Source organism: Pelodiscus sinensis, chromosome 4 (assembly GCF_049634645.1).
Source record: "Pelodiscus sinensis isolate JC-2024 chromosome 4, ASM4963464v1, whole genome shotgun sequence".
NCBI lineage: Eukaryota > Metazoa > Chordata > Testudines > Trionychidae > Pelodiscus > Pelodiscus sinensis.
The window spans coordinates 24853280-24877984 of NC_134714.1; the positions used below are offsets into that span (position 1 = coordinate 24853280).

Here is a 24705-nt window from a genome sequence, read left to right on the forward strand (position 1 = left end):
GTGAAGTAATTTTATTAACCCAAGAAATTCTGTATATCCTGTCCCAGTTTCTGGCTCTGTAATGGTCCATTAGTTTGTAAGTAGAATTTATTTGAAGAATGAGACAAAATTAAGAGTGGGAACTTTTGCCCAAAATTATGAACAGTGTTAATATTTTAACTAAGAGTGTGAAATTGGCAGTGTTACTTTGCAGGGTGTCGTATAAACATTTTCTCATGGTTCAGTTTTATACAGGTATGAACCCACTTAAAATCTCAAAGGAAAATTCATTTAAAACTGTGCCTGCTTTTTTCTTCAGACCCACATATTCTGCACAGTTTTGATGCAGAACCCACTAGTGGGCAGATAAACCTTTAAAAAACAATGAATAGCGGGTAGAAATTGCTGTAAAGATTGACAATCCTCAGCAAACCTTTGATTGAACATGATCCAACTTCTGAGTAAGTAGGAAACCTCCGACACCTCGCAGATTTGTGTGGTTTCAAATCTTGTGAACATTTTGAATAGCCAGTATAAAGGGCTTCAGGAGGAAGTATTTTCACCACGGAGGGAAATCTTGAGTTAGAGTTCTTTGCTTCTGTACAGTATTCCCTCTTCACACTGGTTGAAAGTAGTAATAGGAATAACACGTGAGCTCCAAGAATGAAGATTTGGGGGCAAGTTGTCCCAGTTACACTGGTTCAGTTCTGCTGACTTCAGGGAGCTTGCAACTTGGTATAACTAAGAGAAAAGTCTAGCGCACACAGTACTTTTAGGTCTTCTAGTCTAACGTGAATTTTGATCCAAGAAGATGAAACAACTCAAATGCCAGGGGAGCATAGATACCAGTGCTAAAGAGCAAGGACTAACAGTAACCTTCTGAAGCAAATTAAAACTTGTATCTTTGTTTACATCTGTGATTGGACTGTGCCTGCGGGAAAGGTAAAAGATAGGGACCAGGTCTGTATGTTTATAAAGCTGGCCTGACTGTAATCTACTCCTGCAAAGTGTCCCCTGGACGGAAAACACTAAAGTACTTGCTCATCTGGAATATTAGCCAGTCCAGGAAGCAATCACTGTTTATTGAAGTGAACTAGGACAACGTGGGAAGGAATAGGGCTGTGAATGGCAGCATGTGCTTTATGGGCTATTGAGGAGCCCAACTCATTCTTCTTGAGTGGAGGGAGGAAACGCTGAGGTTCTGTTCCTGCTCTCATTTAAGTCAATGTTAAAAGTCTTATGGGCTTCAGTGATGCATGGTCCTAGATAGTGCCCAGTCCTGCTATGAGTGCAGGGGACTGGACTTGATGACCTCTTGAGGTTCCTTCCCATTCTATAATTCTGTGATCAGACACTCGTTTTTTATTCTCTTGGAGCATCCTACAGCTAAGCAAGATTATATTTGAGGGAGGTGGAAGAGAGAAGCTTTTGAGCTCCACAGAGCTCCTTTTTAGGTATACAGAATCTATGCTGTCATTATAAATATGTATCTGTATATAGTTTCTAGACTTTATGGTTGTGAAGATGACCTTAAAAATCAAATGGAGTGTAACCAATGCAGTGTTCTCTTCCTAAGACTGCAGACAGCATGAAACAAGCACACACGGAAGTGTGTGAACTTCCTTACTCATATGGATGAGTGATGACTCTTAAACCTAATGTTGTTTATTTAAATATCTACATGATTTACAGGGTTGTTTTATTGGAACCATCTAACTGGAGTGCTTATCCAACAATGCTAACCTTTGTTCCATTCCTTTCCAGGTGCCAAATGCCCCAACAATCCTTTATTTGGCTGTCAGACCCTTTTTTGTCTGAAAAGTACGCTAATGTTCTACATTGGCAGTATAAAAATCTGTGACAGGACAAAAACCTAAGATAGAGAACATTATAAAGTAACCTGAACCGTATATCAGAATCAGTTACACAGGGTTCTGTATTCAATGTATTATTCAGTTTCACAGTCAGTTCATTACAAAGCTCAAATTAATTACAAAGCCCAATGTAATTTAAAGGTCGCTATTGCAGGATTTGATGCAGACACCAGGAAAATGCAGAATCCAGAGGCATTGGCATGGAATTTTAGCTCCAACTTGACACAAGGCTTCAGGTGTAATGTACTAGCTGTACACATGTGCAAGAAAGTCATCCTTTCATAGCTGGCCCACAGAGAGGATAAAGAGCTACTACTGCCAGCCAGAGGAGTGCTGCTTTAAATCAAGAGGAAGAGATCTTTGTTTTCTGAGCTGAAGGAGCAGTCCTCTAGTTCTGGATTCCCAGAGGCGTGTGAGATTGATTTAGTAATTGCAGCAGGTAGATTTGCTGTCTGTCTTGGTCTGTGTCATGACTCCTTCCCCACTCTGGCACAATAAATGCAGAAGTGGGGGCCAGCAAAAGTACCCCAAAACCTTATCTACCAGACTTTGGTATAGAACTCCCCCCCCCCCCCCCAAATCTTAACAACCTAGATTTTGGGGATAAAAACTCCGCTGTCACCACCCAAGTATTGATACAAAAATCGGGGAGAGATCACTTGGGAAATCTCACCCCTAAAGTACAAACCAGGACACACAAATTAACCAATACCAGGTTAATAAAAATAAGAGAAAGAACTTGTATTATCACCACAATATTCCTGTTGCAAGCATAATGACTAGATGGAAAAGTAACAAAATAATATACTTATGGAGAAACTCCACCATGGGCCTAGAACTTAGTTACAAAGGAGAGCCTAAATACTTTTAAAAAGTGCACAGGCATCAGATCCGATTTCCCAAACCATAAAACAATAAAACCTAATGGATTTGTCTAAACTTTACCCTACTTACAGAAAGTGAAGAATGCTTTATTGGAGAGAGAAACATGTCTGTCTCTCTCAGTAGCTGGAGAGGAACTGCCCAGGACAAAGGAGGGAAAAAACCCCAAAATTCCTTTGTCACAGTTTGAAATTCCTACCTACATTCCTATTGGCCACTCCACCTGGCGTAGGTGTAGTTAACCCCTTAGTCCCCAGGCTGCTAGCTAACCCTCAGGATCATAACAGTCTGGAATGATGGACACCATGACAGAAAGTGCTGGTGATTTGGGTTGTTAAAGAATGGAGAGTCTGTGGTGAGAGGGATTTTGATGAGGAGGATGACCGGGGCAGGGCGGGGGGAAGGGTGACTGGGTTTTCTTGGGTAAAAATGAGGGGAGAGTTTCTTCTTTCGTAGGATTTTCCTCCTTGGAATCCATTCTTGGTGATCTCTAGAAGTGGCTGCAGTGCACAGCCAGATATGCTCAACAAGCTGTCTCAAAGCCTGGCACGCTTCTCCTCCTGAAGTACTCACATTGAGTCCAATGTTTTGACCCATTTGTACCCAGTAAAAAGCCAGTAATCGGCTTCAGTTTTCTGCTGGGTCATGTGACTGTGTTACCAAGATTAAAGCAGCACGAGGAAGGAAAAGAAGCTTAAGCAGCTGAGGGTGCCCAGCAGGTCATTTTAACCTTTTCCTAATCATTAAAGCCCCCAAATCCCATTAGTCTGACTTGCAGCATTGCTCCTTGAATTCAAATTGCCGATAGAACTTTCTATTCACCTGAGTCCTTCTCTGTTGATGTAACTCAAGTCAGCAGAACATCTGGGCTTTTGTATCATCTTGCAAAATCAAGGATCTCAGGCTTCTTGTTGTGTAATAAATGTTAGTCCTTCAATGAAAAGTAGCATGACACGCAAAGCTACCAAACACAGGGGATTTAAATCTGTGTATCTAAAATTAGATACCCAGAGAAGTTACCTCTCAGGCCATACCGCAGTGTATGAACACTCCTCTGTCTGTACAATAGCATGGGACAGGAAGACAGTTATGTTGGTCACCTAGTTCCCTGCTTCTGTGTTGATCAGTGAACTCTTTCTTCACTCTGTGGTCAATTTGGAGATCTAGGAGATGCCTTTAAGAATGCAAGATCTGACTCAGACCTGACCTTGAGTCCTTTTTCCCCACCCCAACCATGAGCATCTTCCTGCACCCCAAAGCCCTCATCCTCGGCCCAACCCCAAAGCACATACCTCTAGCCCAGAGTCTGTACCTCCTCCTGATCACCTACCTCTAGCCCAGAGCCCCTCCCCAAATCTGGAACCCCCTCCTGCACTCTAACACCCTTATCCTCAGTCCCCACCCCAGAGTCTGCATCCCCAGCCAGAGCCCTTGCACTGTAAATCCAACCCTCTGTCTCAGCCCCTCGTCCGCAGCCCCATGCTACAACCCACACTCGCAGCCAGAGCCCTCATACTTCTGCACCTCAATTCTCTGCCCCAGCCCTGAGCCCCCTGCAACATTCAGAACCCGTTTGACTCCACTCCTGCCACATAAATTTTGTTATGTGTACCAGTATGAAGGTGGTGTATTGCATATCACCTCCATATTGGTGCACATAGGAAAATTCATTCTGCTCAAAGATGAGAGAGAGAATACTGATTCTGTTTTTCTGGTGCTTAATAGTTCATGGATGTGCTAGTCTCCCGTGTGGACAATAACAGTCATTAGAAGACCATTCTAAGCAGTTTTGGGCCCACCAGGACATTTCTCCTATGGGCAGATGTGGATATGGGAAGCAAAATACTCTTTCCTGTTCATATTCAGAGAGATGGATACCAAGTCCATCTTGACATTGAAAAATAATACCACAGAACAAATCTGTGTCAATATTAAGTTAAGCATTGTCAAAAACTACTGTTAAATAACATTCAAGATCTGTCTTAACAGTTTTATGATCAGAGATTGCTGTGTGTCCTGGCTATAGACTACGTCATGCCTAAATTGCAGCTTCTTCTGACTTTCTGCTAATGGTGGAGTGTAACCTGCCATAGAAGTGGTAGGGGCAGATACAGGAGGAATTATGTGCATTATATGGATTTCCAGGCAACAGATCAGTGGCTAATTTCATGCATTAGAAAACCCTTTAGTAACGCAGACTGATTCATCCCTTGGTAACTGCTTCATACTAAACTTTGCTATACCTAGCTGTCCACCTTGAGGAATATTAGTGGAACAGTCTGCCATTTGCCAATTGTCTTGGGTAGTAAGAGCACTGTAAAAAAGATGCTGCCAATCCTCCTTTTCAGCACAGGGAAAAGGTAGCATCAGGACAATATGTAATATGTAAATGCCTTTAGCATTACTACTACAGGTTGAACCTCTCTAGTCCTGGCACCCTCGGGACCTGATTGGTGCTAAACCAGAGAATTTGTTAGACCATGGGAGGTCAATATTGTCTAGCAACATAACCAAAACTTCCATTGCTTACTGGGTTTGTAGAAGAGGTTTAGGGGTAAATTAGAGCTAAATAGCACAGAATACTGAGAATCAGGACTGGTGGCTGTAAACAAACTTTATGGGACCATGGGAAACTTGGCAACACCCAGGATAAATGGACATCCGGCTAACTAAAATCATGCTGGATCACAGATTTTGCTGGACCTGAATGTGTCAGACTAAAGACATTTAACCTCTAGTGTGTGTGAGTGACCAAGTATGCTGTACTGAGCACAATACTAGTACCAGGAAAATAGATTGCATTATGCTGAGTGAAGTAGTGCAATATGGAAAATAACTGGATAAATCGTGGTGTATTCTGGCTATACATCACCATCAGCAGTTAGTAAGATATTGCTGATAAAGCTTGCTCTTTTTCTTCCTCCTTCAGTTCTCTTTATTTACCCTGGCCCCTTAAATAGGGCCCGTGGAGTAACTTAGTTATATGCTCTTTGCCACAAGTGATTTGCTTTGCTGTATGCTTTGCGGAATAGTAACAAAGGTTGCCCTATGAAAAGAGAAGGATTTTAATAGAAAGGTCACCCTACCGAGAGAAAATTCAGAAGGTACTTTTTGAAGGGCTGAGCCAGTGTTTTCTTTGCTACATGATATTTCCCCCGCATCAGCCTCTTCCTAATGAAAGCCTGATAAGCTATCAGAAGCTCTTGAGCTCCTGTTGACAGTCATAATGGGGAGATATTTTGCTATACTTGAGGAAGATGTCATTTCTGGAAGCTATAGCAGTGAGGTTAAAGCACCAGGGAGGCCTTATCAGACTCGTACAGACTGACAGGAGATTGCTAAGCTTTTAGACAGGTCTAATGAACTGAAACTGGGTTGGGAATGTCCAGTCTTGTAGAACTTCAGAACTGGTATTCAGAAAGTCACTTGGAAATGTTAATTAAGCAGCTCCAGTACCACATCCAGACTACAAGCTTCTCTTGGAAGAAGCTTTTCCGGAAGAGAGCTTCCGGGAAAAGTTGCTTTTGAAAGAGTGTCCACATAGCAAAAGTGCATCAAAAAAGCGATCTGCTTTTTTGAAAGAGCGTCCAACCAATGTGGACACTACGTCTCACATTTGAGTTGTGATTACTATGGATGGAGTGGCCACTAGGGCACCTGTGCATTTTCCTGGAGGCATCTTCTTTCGAAAAAATCCTCTTCCCCATCCACACACACCTTTTTCTGAAAGAGCTGTTTCAGAAAAAGGCTTCTTCCTCATAGAAAGAGGTTTACCAATGTCGGAAACCCCCCCTCTGTTCTTTTGATTATTTTTCAAAAGAACGCGATTGCAGTGTGGACGTAAGTGGACTGTCCTGCTTAAGCAACCCTTTGTGACAGCGTGAGCTTATTTCCGTACACAATTGGCAGCTTGTGATATTTTTAAAAGTACCAGTGTGAGACCAGTGTCCTATGGTTTTCCTGATATTCAAGACAAAGTAGTTGCCTGATCCTTTTTTTTTTTTAAATTACTGTTTAATCATACTCAATAACAGAGCTTAACATGAATTGCAATGTGCCTCAAAATTGCTAGGCCTCCTTCTACAGGTAATGAGAGCTGGTCTATACTAGGAATTTACATTGGTATAATCCACACTCCTGAGTGGTGTTGTTATACTGACCTAACCCCTCACTCCCCGGGGGTAGACAGTGCCAGACGGATGGGAGGGCTTTCCTGTTGGCATAGCTACCCCCTCTTGAGTTGGTGGCGTGAGTAGGCCAACAAGAGAAGCCCTCTTCACTAGGCACTACAGCAGCACAGTCGCTGCAGTGCTGTAAGTGTAGACAAGCCCTGAGTAGCACTTTCTCACATGCTCAGTGGGTGGAGGGTCCAGCATGATATTCTTTTTCTAATTAAACACTTGGAGAAGTGGCCAGCCTCTGCCTGTTGTCTGGATCTAGATCAGAGTAGTTTTAAGTCCTTGGCTGGAGATTGAGGCAGTAGGGCCCTAAAAGCAATGTCTTCAGCTGTCCTTAGGTTGATCAGTTCTTTTGTGTTTCGTGCTCTAAGACTTCATCTTTAGAGCATTAGTTAAAGCAATCTTGTATCATTATAGGGTTCATAGTGGGTAGGGATCGAACAGCTCCTGGATCAGATTGAGTAGACAAACTTGTCTGTACTATGGATTATATGGTGCTGGGACAGGGAGCTGGGAACCGGCCCCATGCAGGACTGTCAGTGGAAGCCTCATGGGCTGGGGGCTGCTCCAGCCAGGCTACAGTCGTCCCCCTGCCCAGGATCTTGCTTAGAATAATGTTTAACTGGTTAACCTAATGTTTAACTGGTTAACTGATCAGGATTTTACATCCCTAGCTGGTAAGCCACCCACCGTACAGTGAGGACACCAGTTAAAGAGCCAGAATGTGATTCTCCTCCCATGCTTTCCCATTGTTCCCCATCCTGGACTAACCTAATCTTGGTGCAGCTCACCCAAATTAACTCTGCAGTGGAGATGTATCTACACACATGAGCACTGGGAGCTGGGGTTTGCCAGGAGCAGAAGGAGGGTTTGGGGTTGCATGAGGAAAGCGAAGGTTACAGGTCTGCCTGATTTCCTCTCAGAGATTCACTTTCAGAGTGAAATAAGAAACGATGCTCATTTGACCTGTTTTCTGGCTTCCCTGTGAACAAATCACACCACTTTGATAAATCAGCTTTGTTAGAAGACAAGCCGCTGGCCCATATTTCAGCCTGCTTGTCATCCTCATCATCAGTGTCAAGAACTAAAACCAGTGGAGCCATGAAAGTCTGACATATTGTGCTGAGCAGTAGAAGCCTGATAACAAAACTACTGACAAGCAGCGATAGTGCTGGCAAATTGTTTTATTTAGTGCAGGTGGAGGGTCTTTGCATGATCCTCACTGTAATGGAAAGGTCAGTGCGCATTGGAATGGAACAGGAGATGTCAGCGTCTGTGCACAGGGAAGGAAAGTAGGGCAGCAGACAGTTGTGTGTGTCAGAACTTGCACTCCTTTCTGTGTTCTCCTTCCCTATGGTTTGCATTTGAGGGCAGCGCTGGTGAGGAGAGGGGTGGGGAATAGACATTGCAGGACACTAAAGGAAGAAATGTTGATGCATCTTGCAGTGATTAAACCTATTGTGCTTCACTGAGTGAAAATGGCCTGTAGGGACTAGAAAACCCAATGGAGGGTAAATCTCCCTCCTCAGCTCCCCAAATCCGTGGTGCATCTCCTGAGTGCAGACAGAATGCAGAGAGATGCTTGGGGAAAACGTGCAGTGGATTTGTAGCCTAACCAGCCACCTTCCATACATTACAATAGTGGGGATCACGTCTGACCCACTACAAGATACAGTAAGAATACAGTGGGGAAAAAACCTGTGTCATCCTATCTAGTCCATCTTTCTGTTCATGCAAGATTTTCTGTAATGCATTGGATAAAACTTAGTCCCACCCAAATAGGTCTGCTTGCCCCAAGACAAGTGTTTGGGGTTTTCACTTCTTCCCTTGGGAAGCTGTATTTCACATCAGAGAAATCAGTTCAAACTCCCATAGAATATAACAAAAATCCCATCTAATTATTACCACTACACAGTATCATTCTGATTGTGTGGTTATTTGATATGGTTTTGCTAAATTAAATCATGTGCAATTCAGTGTACAGGCAGTCCCCGACTTACGCGGATCCGACTTATGTCGGATCCGCACTTATGAACGGGGCTTTCTCGCCCCGGAGCTCACAGGCAGCGGTCAGCCACCTCGAGCTCCGGGGTGAGAAAAGCTGCTCCCGGTGCCCCTGGTCTGCTGGGGACCGTCTCCAGCAGACCAGGGACACCGCAAGCAAACCCGCAGCAGCGGGGGGGTTCCGCGCTTCTGAGGCTTTGCTCTGGCAAAGCCTCAGAAGCGCGGGGACCCCGCCGCAGCTGCGGGTTTGCTCCCGGTGGCCCTGGTCTGCTGGGAACCGTCTCCAGCAAACCAGGGGCACTGGGAGCAGAGCGGTCCGGCGCCAGAGCAAAGCCTCAGAGGCGAGGCACCCCCCGCTGCCGCTTTGCTCCCTGTGTCCCTGGTCTGCTGGGGGTGGGGGGGACGCAGCTAGTGTGCCCCCCCCCAGCAGACCAGGCTTTTGTTGTGGACCCTGGGGCAGAGCAGCTGGGGCGCTGCCGGTTGGTCCCGCAGCGCCGCTCTGGGCACTACTGGACCAATCCGGCAGCACCCCAACTGCTCTGCCCCAGGTGTCCTGATTCAGCTGCTGCTGGTCAGTTTCAGCAGCGGCTGAATCAGGACTCCTGGGGCAGAGCAGCTGGGGTGCTGCTGGGTTGGTCCAGTAGCGCCGAGGAGCAGTGCTACTGGAGCAACCCAGCAGCACCCCAGCTGCTCTGCCCCAGACGTCCCCAAGTCAGCCGTTGCTGAAACTGACCAGCGCTGACTACAGGAAGCCCGAGGCACAGTTGCTCTGCCCCGGGCTTCCTGGAATCAGCTGCTGATCAGTTTCAGCAGCAGCTGACTTGGGGTTCTTAAGTTGAATCTGTATGTAAATCAGAACTGGCGGTCAGTTTCATCAGCGGCTGAATCTGGACGCCAGTTCTGACTTATATACAGATTCAACTTAAGAACAAACCTACAGTCCCTATCTTGTACGTAACCCGGGGACTGCCTGTACTTGCACCATTTCTGTTCTCAGTTGATGTTCCTCTGTTTCTGTTCTAATAGCTACATTAATATTTTCCATGGCAAGCTGATCTTATAAAGTGAATTGTATGGATTTGCTGTTTCACTTAAGTGAATTTAATCATTCTAAAGATTTCTTATACAAATGGTGCTTGTTAGTCCCCTTCAACGCCTGTGTCCTACATTCTGTGATGTACAAGGAAATAAACCATCATTGTTACTACTGTCAAAATAAATGCACAGCTCATCTTATTTACCGTCATCCAGCTTCCTCTGAAACCTCAAATGGGGAAATGATATTCATTTCTAAACATATCTGTATGTGACATTGTTCTGTGTTCCAGACACGGAGATTTATTTTTTATTGTAAAACAGATTCTAATTTGTGTGTTTAAAAGCCTTCTTCAGGAGCTAGGTAATTTCCCACTCCCTCAAAGGCCATTTAGTTAAAACAAGGTAAAGTGATTTGGCTTTCCTCGATTTAGCTGTAATAAGTACTAAGTGGTTTGTCTGCATGGAGAGAAGTTATTCAGATAGATTATATCAAAGCTGAATTACACCCTGTTCCAGATGGAATATATATATATATATATATATATATATATATATATATATATATATATATATATTTAAAGATCAGTAAATATTCAGGAGAGTGGGTAATAATAGTTATGCTCCTTTATGACTTTGGAGAGTAATCCAGGTACCCCTAGCAGAGATGATAATTCCAGCTACATCAATTAGCATTTCAAAGACTCAGGAAAGAAATTGGACTTTACAGCTCTACAAACAGTTTAGTGTGGGCACTAGCACTGAGTAAATGAATCAGGATTAGTTATAAGCTTCACCTCCCTCCTCAGTTTTCATTAGCATTGTTTTTATTTCCTATTGTTCCCTGAGAGCGGGTTGCATCGCTATTCCTTCCTGGACAGGGTGCATGGACCCTAAATTAGCATCCAAACTCTCCCCTGTGCTAGCTTCGAGATTACTGGGAATTCAAAAAACAACACAACATAGACATGACCCTAAACTTTCTCTCTGAGCATGGCTGTCTCTTAGGTCTCCCTCCAGCACCTAATTCGTAGCGCTCTTTCTCAGGTGCTCAGAGAACCAGCCAAACAGAGCAGGGAACCTGTCCATTTGTGTTCCCATTTTGAATAACCAGGAATGGAAGCAACTCTCCAAGCAAGCCAATTTATATTATACTGCACTTGTCTGGAAAGGTTTATACCTTGCTCTTAAAAAATATACTGGGCATAATGACTAAATAGCACAGAGTGTGACACATGTAATAAAAGGGTAATAGCAGTTCCCTACCTCAGTGTGAGAATGCATTAGCAATTGTGAAGTGTTTTGGGGACTCTACAGATGAAAAGTGCTGTGCAAGAGTGAGGTGTTATAATAATAAAGAAGAGTGAGTAGAATGGGCAGATACCTGATCTGGGTCTAAGGCAAACATTTCCTCACATAGCTGCTTTTGGACAACCCCCATGATAGCGTGAAGGTCAAGGGCAAGGGCTAATTCAGCAATAGGCAGAGAGGAAGTGAGCCACACTCCGCTCCACTTCATCCGATGAAGTGGGTTTTACCCATGAAAGCTCATGATTCTTTGTATTTTGATCAGTCTCTAAGGTGCCACAGGACCACTTGTTTTTAAAGTAACAAATGAACAAAGCTATCCGACTGACCCATTGTAGCTGGGAAACCCTCTCTCATGGCACATCAGAACGTATCGGTCCTTATTCTCAGGGGTAGTCAATTTTGTCTCCGTGTCCAGATTTCTTGGTCAAGGTGTACACCCTTTTCTTCCCAGCCCACCTCTCCCAATACTCTCTCTTTCTTCTGAACAGACTGTATATGTGTGGAGCCTCTTATTGTATCTGTGTGATTAAAGTGAAAAACTAGGCACCAGATCCTCAGTGTTGTAAATCAATGAGGATCTGACCTATGCTGTGCTGGTTATATGGAATGATGTTTTGGGTTCTGTAGAGCCATGAAAACAAGTGGGAAGAATGTGGATTTGGAGTGAGGGTTAAAGCATTCCTAAAAGCTGAAGACATAGTTAATATAGAACTGGGAGGGGAGATTTGTTTAATTTTTAACAATGATTCTGCTTATGGGGTATGAGCCATTAACATTCTTGCTCAGTGGATGGGTCTGCAATGCCTTTTTCAAATGTAGCTTTTGGGGTGGGAGGTGGAAAATGTACTGATAATGGGAAGGTCAGAGGCAGAAAAATTCTGGGAATGTGGTTCCTGATCTAAAAGAGGGAGAAAATCAATCTAGGTTTTGCTGCTTAATGCTTGAGTGATGCTGCCTGCAGGTCTGAGAGTTATGGGGTCTTTTAAAATTGAAATCAGGATGTTAACTGCTCAGCTGGCACCCACCTAGAATAAAGAATGTCCACAAGGTGTTGGTGATTAATCTCTGAGAGTGCAATGCAGAGGCTGACAGTACTGACGAGTGTTTCTCATGCTGTGCCAGAGCCGCAATATTTACTGCTGGCAACAAAATAGCTCATTCGTTTTCTTCTTTTGTTTCTTCACATTTAATTTTACTGCGGTCATTCGGCGTTCCCTTGCAGAGGGCCGAGTTTAAAGATCAGTTCCTTTATTGTACTTGGAAAACAGAGGGAAATCTGCAGGGTGTCCTATGATGAGAGCTAGAGCCTTTGTAAGCCTTAGAACAGAACTTCAAAGATGCACCTGCAGCTCCCATTAGCTTCCACAGGGTTGCACAGTCCTACTGAGCATGTAGGCGTGTGGTAAGTATGGTTTAAAAATGAAATAATATTTCTCTCAGTTTTTTCTCTTGCTGTGAGCAGGCCCTCCGACAAAAGGGGCAATTGCCCCAGCGCCCCATGATTCCTAGGGGCCTAGGGCATGCTACTGCAGCAGCGGTGGCGGACAGAGCCCCGCCCCACTGTGATTTGCTGCAGGAGCCGTGCGCTGCGCAGCTCTGAGTAGTGATTTGAATGGTTGACCAGCTAACCACTAAGCATCACCCTTACTAGGTGAAATTGAGTGATTTACTGTTAACTCGTGGGCTGGAGCAGTCTCCGGATTATCACAGGCAGGCCTGCTCCAGCCCAGCTGCAGGAGCCCCTGCCTACAGTGGGCCTGGCCTAGCATGCCGTGGGCAGGGGCACTCTAGCCCAGCTGGAGCAGTCCCCACCTGCAGCAGGGTAGGGGAAAGAGGGCTGGGCTGCTCCAGCTCGGCTGTGGTGGGTGGAGTGGTGACCCCATTTAATCAGTTAAACAGGATTTGACATCCCTAGCTGTAAAGGCTTGGGAGTGGGGAGGGGCATTGTGGTCTGGGTGGCCCTGAGGACTGGTGGACCCAGCCCTGCCCTTTCTGCCCAAGGCCCTGCCCGCTATGGGACATGGAGCTGACCCACCACATATCTTGCTCTGGGGCATCCAGTGACTGTCGGCTCCACTGTCTGTGAGTTTTCATATTCAAAAGCTGTCCCCTGCCACGGAACAAATCCCATTTGATTGGAAGCCTAGTAATAAAACTCACCTAGGGAAGGCCCTTTCTATGCAGGTGTCTCTATCCATAACTCTTGCTTAAATGTGGGTGTTGCTAACTGATTTCTAGCGTAGTTTCTCTGGTCACTGTGGGCATAGAATGTTCAGTTCTTTGATCTAAGATCTGTTATTATTAGCTGTTTGGGGCAGGGACTGTCTTTTTGCTCTGTTTTGTACAGCACTTAGCACAAAGACGTCCCGGATCATAATTGGCTAGGCATAATACAAATAATAAATAATGATGGGACAATAAATAGCTGTTAGCCAAAATGGGCAGTGACAGTGTCTGCAGTCCATCATAATCGGCTGATTATTAACTGTTTTCTTCACTTCTTCTGAAGCACCTAGCATAGCCACTGTCGGAAGACAAGATACTGAGCTAGATGCACCTTTGGTCTGACTCAAGATGGCTGTTCTTATGTGATTTTCTTATGCTAATCTGTCTAGAGCTGGCTGTCTGCCACAGAATCCATCCTGCACAGGGAAATTAGGCAAAAACCCTGCTAAATACAATGCTTATAGTTTAGTACCTGCATCTGAGTCAGCTGTGTATAGAGCCTCTAGAGCAATATAAAATACCTCTCATCCTAGTAATAGCTTACATATTTATCAAAAGGATCTACAAAATATATCCAGTCTAGTGATATCTGCTTTTCTGGTCTGCAGCTTATCGCAGGGCGCTTGCATATTTTAGCAGCAGTGAACCATGCATTATATCCTGCTTTTTTAAAGCACTCATATTCCATAAACTTGGATGTCTGAAACCTTGTGCAAAAACTCAGGATTGTATGTACATAGATCACATCACTCACGGCTGAATCCCCTCCCCTCTGACACTAAACTTTTATTTAACAGTGCACAAAAAATCTGTATGGTAGAAAGTGGAGAATAGAAGCAAAATCAGAATTTGGGCAGGTGCTTGCTGATACTCTCAGGGCAAAATTTGTATGATTTTTTTTTTTAAATGATCATAAGATGTCACCACAAAGCAGTCCTCTAAGCTTGTAGTGGACCACAGGCAATATTCCCTTTAAGCTGTTTCAGTGGCCACCCAGGAGAGATTCAAATGTGCTCAGCTGTTTAGCAGAGCTTCCACAGCTGGCAGCATGTATTTTTACTGGTGGGGCACATCCACGCATGCCTTAGTGAACATAACAAAACGTATTCCACACATGGATGGAAAAAATAGAGGGAACATTGGTCACAGGTGTATTACTAACTCAGACTCCTGCCCCTGGTTCAGCAGAGCAATTCAGAATGTGCTGAAGTGTCCCTGATTTCAGTGAAACTTTTACACTTACTGAATTGAAGTCTTGGAGTGGAAAGTGCCAACTATTGATCATACAAACCACTTCCTACAGCAGCAGCCAGGTTCATCATACCTGGCCTGTTGAGTTTATGAACTCTGAGGACACTTCATCTCAGGGAGGTGTTGTATGGACCCTAAGGCCATTTAACCTGTTCAGAGGACTTGTATGATTTGAAATTGCTTTTTCTTATTCTCTGTTTTTGTTATGAGGAATATTTGGATTTACTTGTTTCATTCAAAAGGTTGAAAACAAATGCAATAATACTTATCTGGGAGAATTTGTCCTGTAAGTAGATACACTGCTTGAATATAATATGTCTTGTCTGAGTAGTTGTTACACTTCCTTTGTGTGCAGTGTGGCACGTGTCTAAGGTGGCATTTTCAAGCATATTTCAGTTTTAACATGAATTGTCAAAGAACTTTAAGAGATCAACTGTTGTTGCATGCTAACAGATCTGCAAAGCTGCATGAAGAATGGTTCAGCAAGAATTTTGCAAGATGCTGAGTGTGTCTGGACAACTTCAACACCCAGTGGCATCAGTGGGAGATGAGGTAGTTCAGCCTCTTATAGGAATGAGCCTTGAAGGATCTCTTACTAACTGCCTCTTATTAGACCACAGTGGGTCAGAGCCTGAAACATGCTCGGAATCTCCAAAGCACAGTAAGAATCAGTGTGGTTACAGGATGCTTAGTTACTCTCTCATTCATACCCAGTGTGAACTTGCTAGGGTTGAATAGTGGCTTTTACACCATTTCATAATAAATAATAATACCTACCTCTCATATAGTGCTTTTCACCTGTAGATCTCAAAGCACTTTACAAAGGAGGTAGGTATCATTATCTCCATTACACAAATGGGGAGACAGAGGTACAAGAAGGTGAAGTGACTTGCCCCAGGTTATCCAGCAGGGCAGTGGCCTGGGTGGGAATAGAACCTAGGTCTCCTGTGTGCTAGTCTAGTGCTCTGCTATCCTCTCCATTTTACAAAGTATTTTAGACAGAACAGCGTTTGCTCATGTTAACCACTTGCTTAAGCTGCAAAACTCACTACAAACATATCACATGCCCTGCTACTAAAATTGTGGAGTAACTTGAAATGTGACAGATTAATGTGTACAAGAATGCATTGCAAATAGTTAAATCCTGATGGATCTTGTGCAGCTATTTTACCCACTCTTCAATTTATCCATGTGCCATTTGTGATGTGTTACTTCAAAGTCTGTTCCAAAACAAAAAGCAGATGTTCTGCACAGCAGCAACCCTCCTACAGAGCTATTTGGCACCAGGTCATCTCCCCTCCCCCCCCCGCTGCTGTCTTATTGTAATGTTACACTGCCCATTAAACTCCCCAGATGGAACTCTGTGATGTTATATGAGACTATAGTGTACACCACTGTCACATCATTATTTCTGCTTAACTCTGTGGGTTTTTAGAATAGCCTGTCAGGTCTCACTGATGGAATTCTTTGGGTGTGTATGTTCATTCACATTGTGTGCACTTCAGGTTTTAGATCTTGCTGTAATCTTCTCCTTTTTGTTAATACATTAGACCAGTGATGGGCAACCTAGGTTAGTGAGTGGGCCACATGAGAGGCCCTCCTACATCTCAGTGGGCCACAAGGATGTCATAACCAAGATGGTCTTCTGAAAGAGAGTAGTTTCGTTAACTGCTTGCGTACTTAGAATATGCGGGAAGTGCCGATTGAACCGTAGCAGCACTTTGATGGGATGCAAAGGGAGAGCACACGGCTCTCACAGTTAATGCTGTGTGCAGTCAGCACGTACCTAATTCCAGGTGCCCATGCTTTATCTGTGTGTTGGATTAGTAATACAGGTAGGAAAAAACCTATGCCGACGGAAACCATTGGAATCCGGCAGCCCTCCACATAATGGTAATCGCAGTGTCTTGTGGGCCACGCACAGAACCCTGATGGGCGACATGAGGCCCCCAGACTGCAGGTGGCCCACCATTGCATTAGAACAGAGGTGGAAAAACTCAGGTCCAGGGGCTGGATACACCCGCCGGCTTGCCTAGATCCCAGCCCCGAGGCTCATGGCCCTCCCTCCAGCATTGGGGAGCCCATGCTGGCACTCCAGCCTCTCCACTGCCCTACCGCAGGGCTAGAGCACACAAAATCTACTAGGCTGGGCCCCACTAGGCTCTGGTGTGGAAAGGAAATATGAGGAGTGTCTTTCTCCTCAGTTGGGGCCCCACATCAGTGAGAGTTTGGATTTTTTTTCTTCTCACTTGTGTGCGGCCCCCGACTGACTTTTCTGTGGGTCAGTGGCCCCCGACCCAAAAAGGGTTCCCCACCCCTGCATTAGACTCTCTAGCTCTGATCCCTGAATATGGGTCCTTTAGCTCTTTTCCAAGCTTCTCTTCCAGTGAGAAAAAAATGAGTCTAACTGTGAAACCGTATTACTGATTTTAAAGACGTTAATCTTACAGGGACGTTAATTTTACTACTTCTTCTCTTTAAAGATTCATCTTCCAACTATATCAGACAACTTGAAACAAAAGTCAAACTGCTGGAAGATGACAACAAACTCCTTTCTCAGGTAAGTGGTTTTGGTGTGGTGTTACTATATAATGTGGCTTTTAGTTCCTGATTCTGCAACTCGATCTTAGCAAACTGATCCTTGTTCCCCCACTTAGGGCCACTTGATGTGCAAGGGTACTCCTGCATTGATCCAGTTGCAGGACTGAGTCTTTGTGACAGGTTGGATCACAGAAATCCCATTGGGGTTGTCACCAGGTGTGCGGATCAAACCACGGATGTCTGCCTGCCTGCCGTCTGGGGCTCCCCACCATCTTGTTCTACTGGGCCAGAAGCTCTGATCTCCCCCCCGCCATGGCTCAGAGTTGGGATTACAGTTCTCCCAGCAGAGCAACTCAGACACTAAACCAGATAACCTCTGGGTGGGCTCAGCTATAAAGATTCAGCACCCAGGAACACTGACCCCCAAGAACCCACGCCCCCGAATAAATCCGTCTTTTTCTGTGTAAAAGTTTTACATAGAGAAAGCTGATAAATAAGGTCCACCCCCTTTGTCAATGAAAGAGCTATGCACAATAGTTGCTCCCCCCAGGTAACAATTATTTACACTGGCCTTGATAATAAACAAGTGTTTTCATTGAGTATAAAATGTAGGATTTAAGTGATTGTAAATGAAAACAGAAAGATCAAAGTTACTAAGTTAAAATAAACAAAAGATGCCAGCTAGTTCTAATCCCTTAAGAAACTTGTTACATGCAAATTCTTACCCTAATCATCTGTTCTTATCTCAAATGAAAAGCTTCAAGTCAGAGTTAATCTTTATTCTGGTTTAGGTCTTCAGCTATTTCAGAGTTCTGTGTTGTCTGGTTTCTTCATGTGTAACCTCTTTGGGTGGGCAAGATAGTGTCAAAGATCAGCTGAAGACAAAGAACTGATAGGCTTCCATGCCTTAAATCAGGAGTCGGCAACCTTTTCAAACCAAAGAGCCAAACCCCATCAAAATTCAGAACAAGTGGTCAACAAAGAACTGTATCCATCTGCATGACTGAAAATATACAACTTAATGTTATTGATAATTGACATAATGATCAATAATAGCATGAATGAAACATTGTATTCACAGACTTTATTGGGACTTCTGCTGCCGCTGGGGGTGCAGTTTGTGGATGTAGGGGTGCAGGAGTCAGGGCTGGAGTGCATGAGGGCTCAGCACAGCAGGTTGGAGGTACAGGAGGCAGGGCAGGGCACTGGGGATGGGAAGTAGAGTATGTGGGGGACCCTGGAACCAGATTACTTTACCATGCCAGGGCTGGGCTGCTGCACTTGGGCAGCAATAGGTGGATGATGGGCTGGGCCAGGATTGCCACAGCCAGATCATGGCCTCCCCTCCTACCCATGTTGCAGCAGGAGGGGGGCTGCCGCCAGCCCTTCCTGCGTCCAGAGAGGAGCCAGGCTGTGGGACCTGCCCTGGGATTGGGGCCAGAGCCAGGAAGCTGTGGCCAGATGGAGACTGGGTCCCAAATGAGGCCTTGTTGGCCAGGCTTCCGCAGTCAGAGCCTGAGCGGGGCTACCGTGGCCAGACGCTGCAGCAGTTGTGGGGCCACCGAGGCTGGGACAAACCACGGCAGTCCGATGGTCCTGGAACCGGGCCACCATGGCCTGATGGAGGCATCTGCTGCAGTCAGCCCCTCTCACTGTCCCGGCTGGGAGCGTGCACACGTCCCCTACAGTGCGCCTTCAGCTGTAGCTTTAAACGAGCAGAGTGCCCCAGTCGGCTCTTGCCATCGTGCAGCTGGTTCTTCCTGGTGCGCGCGCTGCCTTACTTTGACCTCTTGTTAAAGGCGAAATAGACTAAAAAAGACCATCTTGAGATCAGTAATTATGTGATTTTAAAATGTTGAATTAATTTTTCATTTTTAATTTAAAAAGTTGCGTGTATTTTGGGAATGACAGACAATCCATATTTGGTTACATACTGCGCCATATTTGGCTCAAGAGCTATAGGTTGCTGACTCCTGCCTTAAATAGACATTTCCCCAGGGTGGGAACCCTTTGTTTAGATTCTCCATCCCCATGGAAAGATAATAGATTCAAGATGGAGTCCAGTCCCAGGTGATATGGTCACATGTTTTCCTAGGACCAACCACAATTTGGGTTTACAGGACAAAAAAGACTATTCTCAGGTCTTTGGTTTGAGTACCGAGTCATTATGTTTCTGAAGTATCCCTGATGGCCCTCATTAGCACATTCAGAATTAAAACTAGATTCGCTCTTCACATTTCTAACTTCACACATAAGAATAATACATGTGCAAAATAAGATATACAGATTTAGCAGATTTGTAACTTTAAAATTCATGTTATATAATGCATTTTGCATTAAGCATCTTCAAGTTATGCATATTGATTTAAGCCAGTTTTCATAAAGCATCGGGGGGGGGAGGGGGGGATGATAGTCTTATTCTATAAAAGACTTTCATGCTAACTGGACTTCAGAATCATTTATAAAATTGAATAATAAACCCACATCAGAAACAGAGTAAAGGAAACAAGTCTGGACAAGGTGCCATTGAGGTGGAGAGTGGTAGGAAGACTGTTCACCATAGTAGAAGTAGCAAAAGAGAAGGCTTTTGCAGCAACAGTAGCAGGATGGTGTGGAGGAACACAAAGGAGCTGTCACAGAGTAGCTGGCCCTCTGAAAGGATCAGGGGCCCAGCCTATCTTTCATAGGCTTCATAAGGGGGAATGAGGTAACTCAGGTTCACCTGGGGGCTAATTAAGTCACAGTGTAACTGGGAAGCTGTCAATTAGTCAACAAAGCACCTGAGCATGATAAAAGTAAGGCTACTCCTGCTGTAGGGGAATTGGAAAACAGAGGATCCTGGGGAAAGGAATGGTTCTGAGAACATTGGAAGAGAAAGCTCCTCCAGAGAGGGCTTCTGGTGGGTGAAAACTAGTGAAGGAGGTGCAGCAACAAAAGAAAGACAGGGAGAATTTCCAGAAGGAAAGGAGAGTTGGCAGTTTTCCAAAAAGACATTATTAAGGGCACAAGGGCAAAACCGTTCCACTGTGTAGGAACTATAGGAAGTACAACAAGAGACCACCCTTAACCAGGAGATCTTGAATGATCTAAAAATCGAAAGATTTGTACAAAAAGTGGAAAGTAGATCAAATTACAAAGGATGAATATAAACAACACAAGAATGTAGGAGCAAAATTAGAAAGGCCAAGACACAGAATGAGCTCAAAGTAGCTAGAGATATAAAGGGTAACAAGAAAACATTCTACAAATACATGAAAAGTAAGAGGAAGGCTAAGCACAGGGTAGGCCCATTATTCAACAAAGAAGGAAAAACAATAACAGAAAATGTGGAAATGTCAGAGGTTCCTAATGACATCTTTGTTTCAGTTTTCACCAAGAAAGTTGATTATGATTGGACACCTAACATAGTAAAAGCCAGTGAAAATGAAATAAGTTCAGAAGCTAAAATAGGGAAAGAGCGAGTTAAAATAGGGAAAGAACAAGTCCATGTTTATACTTACACGCTGGAGATCAATTTAGTGTTCAATTTAGCGGGTCTAATAAAGACCTGCTAAATTTAACACTGAGAGCACCTCTGGTCAGTGCTGGTACTCCTCACAGTCATGAGGTGTAAGGGAAGTTGATGGGAGCATTTGCTCCTGTTGACATCCCACTCTGAAGATGTTGCCAAGCTCGATTTAAGGTATGTTGTCTCTAGCTATGTTGTTTAATTTATTTTGATACCCTGTCACAGAAAAGTAAAAAGCCTTGTAAATAAGAGGGAAGCAGTAGATGTGGTATATCTAGACTTTAGTAAGTTATTTGATACAGTCTTGCACAACCTTCTCATTAACAAACTTAATCAGTGGGTACATAATTGATTGGATAACCCTTCCCAGAAAGTAGAGATCAATGGTTCATGGTCATGCTAAAAGGGCCTAATGAGTGGGGTAAGGATGTTAAGAGGCTGATAATTCACTAATTGTGTAGTCGATAGAATTTTTATCGACTAAATAATTAGTTAAAGGAAGAAGCGCTCAGTCCCGACTTGTGCTGGGCCTGAAGTTACGCTCGCTATGGCTCTGCAGTTTAAATGTAGTAAACTACCCTGCCCTGCTGGAGCAACCCATCTGCGGTGGCCTGGGCTGGCTGTGGGCAGAGGCTGCTCCAGCAACAGCCCTGGAACTGGGACCCCCTGTGGAGAGGGGCTGCTGCTGGAGCCGCCTCTGCCCACGGCAGGCTGCCTTCACCTGCCCCCTCCCCCGTGCTGCTGCCTCTTTAGAGGCAGCAGCGCATGGGGGGGGGGGGGGGGAGGGAGAACGGCACCACAGAGAGCCATGTGGAGGGAACAGCCTCCAATTTAAAGCGATCTGAGGCCACAGCAGGCAGGGAAACCAGCCTGCCTTGGGGATGCTGCAGGGCTGCTGGCCAGGAGACACTTAGATAAGTGCCTCCCTACCATAGTCTATCTCTGGCACCTCAGCCCCTCCTGCACACCAATTCCCTCCCCCAGGTCACCATCCAAACCCTCTGCATCTCCCTGCCCCAGGACACAACTCTCTCCCATACTCTGTACCCTCTTCTACACCACTCTCCTAGGCCAGAATCCTGCACCCAATCACCCTCCTAGATTCTGCACCCCATTCCTCTTCCCCAGGTCACCATCCTAACCCTGTGCAGTCTGCACCCCCTTTTCCCCTTCTCCCAGGTCACAATTCCCTCCCAGACTTTGCACCTCCTGTCTTACATCCCTATTCCCTCCCTGGCCCTACACTCCAAACCCCTGACCCAGGTCACAACCCCCTCCTTCACCTAAACTCCCTCTCAGATCTCACAATGTCTCCTGCACCCCAGTCTCTTACCCCGTGTGCCGTTCTGCACCCAACCTCCATCCTAGACCCCGCATCTCCTCCACAGAAAAGTACGCCCCTTGGCCACTTTCCAAAATCTTGGTGTGCTCTTGGAATGTTTAGGTTTCTTATGTTCAAAACTTCGCTTCTTACTTCAAAGAATGAGCTTTCTAGTCACTCTGGGTATGTCTACACTACCCTCCTAGTTCGAACTAGGAGGGTAATGTAGGCATACCGCACTTGCAAATGAAGCCCGGGATTTGAATTTCCCGGGCTTCATTTGCATAAGCCGGGCGCCGCCATTTTTAAATCCCGGCTCGTTCGAACCCCGTGCCGCACGGCTACACGCGGCACGGACGAGGTAGTTCGGACTAGGCTTCCTAGTCCGAACTACCGTTACTCCTCGTTCGAACTAGGAGGGTAGTGTAGATATACCCTCTGTGACCATCTCTTGGGGATGAGGTGAAAGCCCGTCATAGGCTAGAAAAGAGTAAGAGTCAGTTAGTCAGCAATATTACACCTGTGCTGTAATTAATTAGTTGCTTCCCAGGCAGAGAGGGTGGGATTAGCAGAGGTCAGGTGATAACTTCATTGACAAGAAGGCTTCTTAACAGGGGTAAAGTTCTGGAAGCAGAGGAACTCCTGTGAATGAAGGGCCCTGTGCCAGAGGCTGAAGGAGAACAGTCACCTCAGAGAGACTCGGGGTGCAGGATTAGGGCTGAATGTTAGTACTGGGGAGAAGAAATGAAGAGAGAGACCAGAGGAAGGGCTGATATGTTGAGACACCTTGGATGTTAGTTTGAACTTCTCTTACCGTGTAAGGGATCTGATCTAGATGCTTCTCCGCTGGAGTGCTAAATAGTGCCCAAAGGCAGACTGCCTACATAGGGTTTTAGGGCTAAATCCTCCGCAATGAGAAGCTCTGACAATAGGGGGCGCTATGGCAGTGAGTTGTATCTGATAATTCTCTCTGATGTTAGGTTAAAATTCTGTCCAGTGAGAGTTGTCAGCTATTTTAAAAAAAACCTCTTGTGTTATTGATATCATATGAGATTTATTGAAATGAAAATATTTTTAAAATCTAGTTTTGCTTCTTACACTTTATGCTGTTCTGCACGCTCTTTCCATCTCACTGAACCTGAACGATTAAAATAAACGAGTCCAATACTGCTTTTTCGTTCACGTTTTAGTTTTAGTGGGGTGCTGAAATGTTCATTTGTTTCAAAGAAGGAAACCATTTCCTCATTAGCCTTAACAAAACAAAATAAAAATCCAAGAGATGTAAGTATTTCTGTTGATGCTGAGGTTTTTCTAAAATCTTGGGTGGGTTTTTTTTTTTAATCTAAATTTCAGGTGACAGTTTGACCCAACTGTGACCTTTGTAATCCTTTCAGTTTGTTGAGCTCTTGAGCTGGCATCACCCGCATTAAAGCAAAATGCCCTTTGGATTACATCAAAAAGTCCTCTAGCTTCAGGTGCCAAATGGGTTAAAAACCCAAAAGGCACTCAACTCAACAGTATCCAAGTGGCCTTCAAACATAAATCAATTGCTAATTTAATTTTAACTCCCTCCCACCCGCAAATTAGCTGGTGGCAGTTTAAACCCTGAGACGATTTCATTGGAAATATTGGTAAACAGATGGGCTCTGTTGAATGCTGTGGCCTGTTGCTAGGAGACTGGTCATGGATTGGGTAAGTGGCTCCCTGTTCGATATGCCCTTGGCCTGACTTATTCCTGGCTTCTGCAGGCCATAGGACACTGAGTGCTTTATCTGGTTGCTTGGCTTTTATGAGGTCAGGAAAGTGATCAGTAATTAGTAGGTGAAAAGTACCTAGACTACAAAGAGGGTCTAGGGACATTTTTCTTATTAACACACACTTGCCAGTTGAAGCCTTTTTTTTTTTTTTTTTTTTTTTTTTGCAAATGGACCTCACGTGAGGCAACAGCTGAAGAAATGTACAAGTTTGAAGGAATGAATTTCGTACACCTTACAGGAAAGCAAAGCATCTTCACAGCTTTCTCTTTTTTAGCTGATGACATTTAGATGGAAAGTGTCTTTAAAAAAACAACCTCCCCCCCAAAAAATCCTTAGTACTTTTGTAGCAGGAATTAACAAAGAAAATCCCATTAATCCTAACTTTGAGGCCATTCACTCAGACAACAGTGAAGGAGGCATTGTCTCATCTGCTACCAAATCCCTTATCCTTCACTCATCTGGAGAGATCAGCAAGTGAGTGAAAGGCAATGGTTGAACCTGAACTTGTATAAATTCGAAAGAAGAAAATATTTTGAAGAACTGGTCACCAGCATCATACCCCCTGCAGCTGATTGAGTCTGCCCCCCGCTGTCCAAGTCAGATTGCTTCATAGGATTCTCCTGCTTCTGGATGCTCCAAGAGCAACAGCTGCCAAAAATTGGTGCCTGCCTTCTGTGGCCGATAAGAAAGCTGTCATAGAATCATAGAACACTAGAACTGAAAGGGACCTCGAGAGGTCATCGAGTCCAGTTCCATGCCCTCATAGCAGGACCAAACACCGTCTCTAGACCATCCTTGATATATATCTATTTAACCTGCTCCTAAATATCTGTCTATG

The 24705-nt window shown here is 44.7% G+C and overlaps 1 protein-coding gene across 3 annotated transcripts in view; it reads left to right on the top strand.

Annotated features, from left to right (window-relative positions):
- Window positions 1-24705, top strand: part of CCDC85C (coiled-coil domain containing 85C) — a 152380-nt gene that overhangs the window by 81513 nt on the left and 46162 nt on the right. For all 3 annotated transcript variants that reach the window (XM_075926598.1, XM_006123769.4, XM_006123768.4), the window contains exon 2: window positions 17224-17300. In XM_075926598.1, coding sequence (XP_075782713.1) covers window positions 17224-17300 — 77 coding nt within the window. The remainder of the gene's footprint in view (window positions 1-17223; window positions 17301-24705) is intronic.